Source organism: Etheostoma cragini, unplaced genomic scaffold (genome assembly GCF_013103735.1).
Source record: "Etheostoma cragini isolate CJK2018 unplaced genomic scaffold, CSU_Ecrag_1.0 ScbMSFa_528, whole genome shotgun sequence".
In the NCBI taxonomy this organism is placed as follows: Eukaryota; Metazoa; Chordata; class Actinopteri; order Perciformes; family Percidae; genus Etheostoma; species Etheostoma cragini.
This window is the reverse complement of record NW_023269127.1, coordinates 39809-44942: the sequence shown is the minus strand read 5'-3', so window position 1 is coordinate 44942 and position 5134 is coordinate 39809. Positions and strand designations below refer to the sequence as shown.

At 45.6% G+C, this 5134-nt stretch overlaps 1 protein-coding gene across 1 annotated transcript in view; it reads left to right on the top strand.

Moving 5' to 3' along the window:
* The first annotated feature begins 805 nt into the window (after nt 1–805).
* LOC117941303 (corticotropin-releasing factor receptor 1-like) overlaps nt 806–5134 on the top strand; it is an 8348-nt gene continuing 4019 nt past the window's right edge. Inside the window, exons 1-2 of the mRNA XM_034866369.1 lie at nt 806–941; nt 1898–1980. Coding sequence (XP_034722260.1) covers nt 806–941; nt 1898–1980 — 219 coding nt within the window. The remainder of the gene's footprint in view (nt 942–1897; nt 1981–5134) is intronic.

The following is a 5134-nucleotide window of genomic DNA, read 5'->3' as shown; positions in this document are numbered from 1 at the left end:
GCTGATTAACTCACAATGATTTTAACAGTTAACCAACCTTGTATTTTTGTTTGAGGTTTTCCCATTTTTTCTTAAGAAGAAAGGGGGTAACCCTAGCCTGCAGCCCTCGACTTTCAATGTACGCCCTAACGATAATACAATTTTGACGTAGCCAGCAATGTAAAATATGGGTCGACAGATTTAACAATAGTAAGATATGATGTACATTTACTTACTCGTATCCATTCAGGGCTGCATTGCGCTTCCCTGTGAAGTTGGAGGCGTTCACCGTCCTCCACTCAATGAGGGACCTCGTGTCCTCGTCTGTCCCTAACGATGATATAAATCAGATCAGGGCAGAAACACCACTGTAATATACATTAACGTACTTTAACATGACTGCTAACGCTTGCAGCTTTGAGTAGCTATATTTACAAGATCCTACATCTAACGCTGACATTTTCTACAGTGGGCCCATAGTTTAACACAATAAACAACAACGTACTACAACACATGTAACGTTAGCTTATAAATGATTTGCCGTGTATGGTTAAACTGCCGCTGTTAGCTAGCTAAGGTTAACTTGCTAGCATGTCAAATTACGGTACCAATAAACGTTATAATTCGCGATAAAAATATCATGAAAACTTCAAGATTAACCAAATATACAAATACAGGTACATAAAATGTTATAGGCATAGCAAAAAGACTCATGTTCAACTTACATTTGTATATCTCTGCAGTCCAGGCTATCGCGTCTACGGCCGCCATTAATGAAAAGTTTTTCGACTGTTGTTAGCCCCGCCCCTTCCGCTACGTAGCCAAGATGGCGACCGTTGAGTGTGGAAAGTGTGCATCGATACGCACTCAATTTTTGGGCCGTTTTGAGTACAACATCCGGGTATTAAAGTGTACTGCATTTGACCGCACTTTCGACAATGTGAACGAAGTGTACTCAAAAAGTTAGTATTTAGTACAGAAGTGCGCGATTTGGAACACACTATTGGTTTCTCAGCGGGTGTGTTGCTGAGTGGGGAAAACACGCTGGTGGCGGTCCGAGGCCTTTGAAAGCTTACGACTAAATCTTCCTCTCACCGTCACCCGGTCACTATGACCTGGCTACTCAAGAGCTCCCGAGGGACGGCTACCAGAGGTTAACTCAGTCTCAGGCCGGCCCGCGCCGAATACCGGGGGTTGGCTAGCTACAGTAACTAACGACTGATCTATCATGGTGCTGATCCGGACTTCTAACTCACTAAACCTCGCCTCCATGTCTATAAATAAACTGCACTTGTTACACATACCTTTACCACTAAAGGATGCAGAGGAGTAACTAAAGATCTCACACATCGAGCAGGAGAAAGTAGGAGAGAGCAAAACATGGCTAACTGCTAAGCTAAAGTCACTAACAGCTAAGCTAAGGTCGCTCACAGCTAAGCTAAGGTGGCTAACAGCTAAGCTAAAGTACGGTAGCGTTAGCTACCAAGCGTTAAAAACAACTGTTAGTTAAGGAAAGTTGCTGTAAGATGTAAAGAACTGTGAGTGCTTAGACAGAACCACTATAAGAAGAAGTGTTTAGCGGAGAGTTAGCCGCTGTAATAGCAAAACTAACAAACTGAACTGGTATTTAGCAGCAACACGCTACCAACACGCTACCAATATGCTACCAACATGCTACCAACACGCTACCAACACGCTACCAACACACAAGCACCGGAAACTGAAATGAGTCAGTTACGCTTGCCGTAGTCAGGTGGTTGACTGCTTCTCAGTAACTGCATTTCATAAACACGACTAATACTACCCATTGTACTCCCTGTGTGTACTCATACCGGGTACTAACACTACCCATTGTACTTTCTGTGTGTACTCAGACCGAGTACTAATACTACCCATTGTACTCCCTGTGTGTACTCAGACCGGGTGTTCAGAGAGTGCCTGGCTAACGGCAGCTGGGCTTCTCGAGGAAACTACAGTCAGTGCACGGAGATCATCGTCACGGTGAGAATACTACTACACATAACATATACTATATACACTATACACTATATATATCATATACACAGGGATCCTGTGGAGGCTGGGGGTTCCTGTGGAGGCTGGGGGTGTCTGTGGAGGCTGGGGGTTCCTGTGGGGGCTGGGGACATCGAACATGAGTGAACATTGTTCAACGTTTCCATTGCTGAAGCTGCGGCTGGGAGCTGTGGTCTTAGGGTGGGTTGAAACGCCTCTTCAACATGGCGTGGAGGTCTGGGACAGATCCTAAGGAGTGGCAGACCGGGGTAGTGGTTCCCCTCTTCAAAAAGGGGGACCAGAGGGTGTGTGCCAATTACAGGGGTATCACACTTCTCAGCCTCCCTGGTAAAGTCTACTCCAAGGTGCTGGAAAGGAGGGTTCGGCCGATAGTCGAACCTCGGATTAAAGAGGAGGAACAATGCGGATTTCGTCCTGGTCGTGGAACAACGGATCAGATCTTCACTCTCACAAGGATCCTGACGTGGCCCTGCGGGAGTATGGGGGGCGGAGGGGAGTTCCTTCTTAGGGCCATCCAATCTCTGTATGAACAAAGCTAGAGCTGAGTCCGGGTTCTCGGCAGTAAGTCAGACTCGTCCCAGGTTCTGGAGGGTCGGCCTCCTCCAGGGCTGCGCTTTGTCACCAACCCTGTTTGTAATATTCATGGACAGGATATCGAAGCTAAGTCAGGGCGGGGAGGGGTTGCAGTTCGGTGGGCTCAGGATCTCACCGCGGCTTTTTGCAGATGATTTGGTCCTGATGACATCATCGATCTGTGACCTTAAGCACTCGCTGGATCGGTTCTCAGCCGAGTGTGAAGCGGCTGGGATGAGGATCAGCACCTCTAAATCTGAGGCCATGGTTCTCAGCAGGAAACCGATGGAGTGCTTTCTCCGGGTAGGGAGTGAGTCCTTCCTTCAAGTGAAGGAGTTTAAGTACCTTGGGGTCTTGTTCCCGAGTGAGGGGACCATGGAGCGTGAGATTGGTCGGAGAATCGGAGCAGCCGGTGAGTTTATAGCACCAGTGTGACAATGATGTAGCTGAGCAAGAAGGCAAATCTCTCGATCTACCGGTCGGTGTTCGTTACTACCCTCACCTTTGGTCATGAAGGCTGGGTCATGACCAAAAGAACGAGATCCAGGGTACAAGCGACCGAAGCGACTCCTGAGGGTTTCCTCAGGAGTGCTGGGTCTCCCAGAGAGATTTGGTGAGAAGCTCAGTCATCCGCTGCTCTTTCGCGTCGAAAGCAGCAAGTTGAGGTAGTTTGTGCATCTGGTAAGGATGGGGGGGTCCAGCCACATCCAGCTGGGTCAGAGGCCTCGGGGAAGACCCAGGATTAGGTGGAGGGTCCAGCTGGGAGGAGGCCTTGGGGAAGACCCAGGACTAGGTGGAGAGATTACATCTCCAACCTGGCCTGGGAACTCCTCAGGATCCCCCAGTAGGAGCTGGTTGATGTGGCTCGGGAAAGGGAAGTTTGGGGTCCCCTGCTGAAGCTGCTGCCCCCTCGACCCGATACTGGATAAGCAGATGAAGATGGATGGATGGATGTATACAAAATATTATCAACACACATTCTTTGTGTTTTTGTGTGTTTGTGTATGGAGCTAGAACAGTGACAGTAACCTGTGGTATTGAAAATAAAATGTGGCATTGAAACAACAAATATTGGCATTGAAAACTGTTGAACTGAAGTATAAAACACAAACATCAAAAAGTAATAATCTCATAATCCTATGATATTATTTAATTTGGAACTTTTTTTGCATCATGATGGGTTTTTCAATGTCAATGTAAATTTTTTCTTGATGTCTGTGTCCTTTCAGTGACAGTTTTTTTTTTTTACGCTGTCAAAATTTTTACAATGTCACTGTTTTCAGTTTCAACTATCTGTCACTGTTTTGGCATAGGGAGGAGGAGCCTGAGGGTAGGGAAAAAGGGGGCGTGGCTTACGGGTAACTTACAGAGGCTACTGGCGAGAGACCGCACCTCCAGACGAATCCTCCCAGAGTTGTTAAAACCGCATATCTGCAATGTCTTCCACATGTTCACCTGGAACCTCCAAATCTCAAGTAGGTCTGTTCATATCGGCCATGTTTTCACATAATAGGTTTCTAGGCAAATCACACACTCACTAAAAGGCTGGACGCATTCACTGACAAACTAAATTAAAAGTTAACACTTAACCAGCCTGCTTCTGTGTGAAAAAATAGCAGGATTCCTTTGGAGGTGCGGTCTCTCGCCAGTAGCCTATGTAAATTCCCATAAGCCACGCCCCTTTGTCCTTCCCCTCAGGCCCCTCCTCCCTATGCAAAAACAGTGACAGAAAGTTGAAACTGAAAACAGTGAGATTGTTAAAATCTTGACAGCGTAAAAAAAAAACTGTCATTGAAAAGACATGGACATCAAGAAAAAATTTACACTGACATTGAAAAACCCATCATGATGCAAACAAACGTCAAAGTGAAATAATATCATAGGATTATGAGATTATTACTTTTTGATGTTTGTGTTTTATACTTCAGTTCAACAGTTTTCAATGCTAATATTTGTTGTTTCAATGCCACATTTTATTTTCAATACCACAGGTTACTGTCACTGTTCTAGCTCCATATTTGTGCTCCTGGATGTTCTTCCTGTTCCTTCGCTGTTTTTCTGGATCCACCTGCACAGGTTCATGTTGGTGACTCACTTTGTTGTCTCATTAAATTAATATTTCAAACCGCTGAGTATCAGCTGGACATTTTTGGAGGATTATTTTTCCCAAATCTGTGTCTAAAATGTTGGAAAAGCTTTAGATCTTAGTATTCAGCTACCGTGCTGCTTGATGAACGGTGTGTGTGTGTGTGTGTGTGTGTGTGTGTGTTTAGAGACGGAGGGAATAATATAGTTATAACAATATATACGGTGCTGGGATCCGTAGTTCCATCCTCACAGTGCTGCTGGGATCTGTAGTTCCATCCTCACAGTGCTGCTGGGATCTGTAGTTCCATCCTCACAGTGCTGCTGGGATCTGTAGTGTATTGGTCCTGTGGTTTTGGGTTCATGCTGTCTGCTCTTAAATAAGATAATATGTTAAAAACAGACGCAACTAATTGTGTGTGTGTGTGTGTGTGTGTGTGTGTGTGTGTGTGTGTGTGTGTGT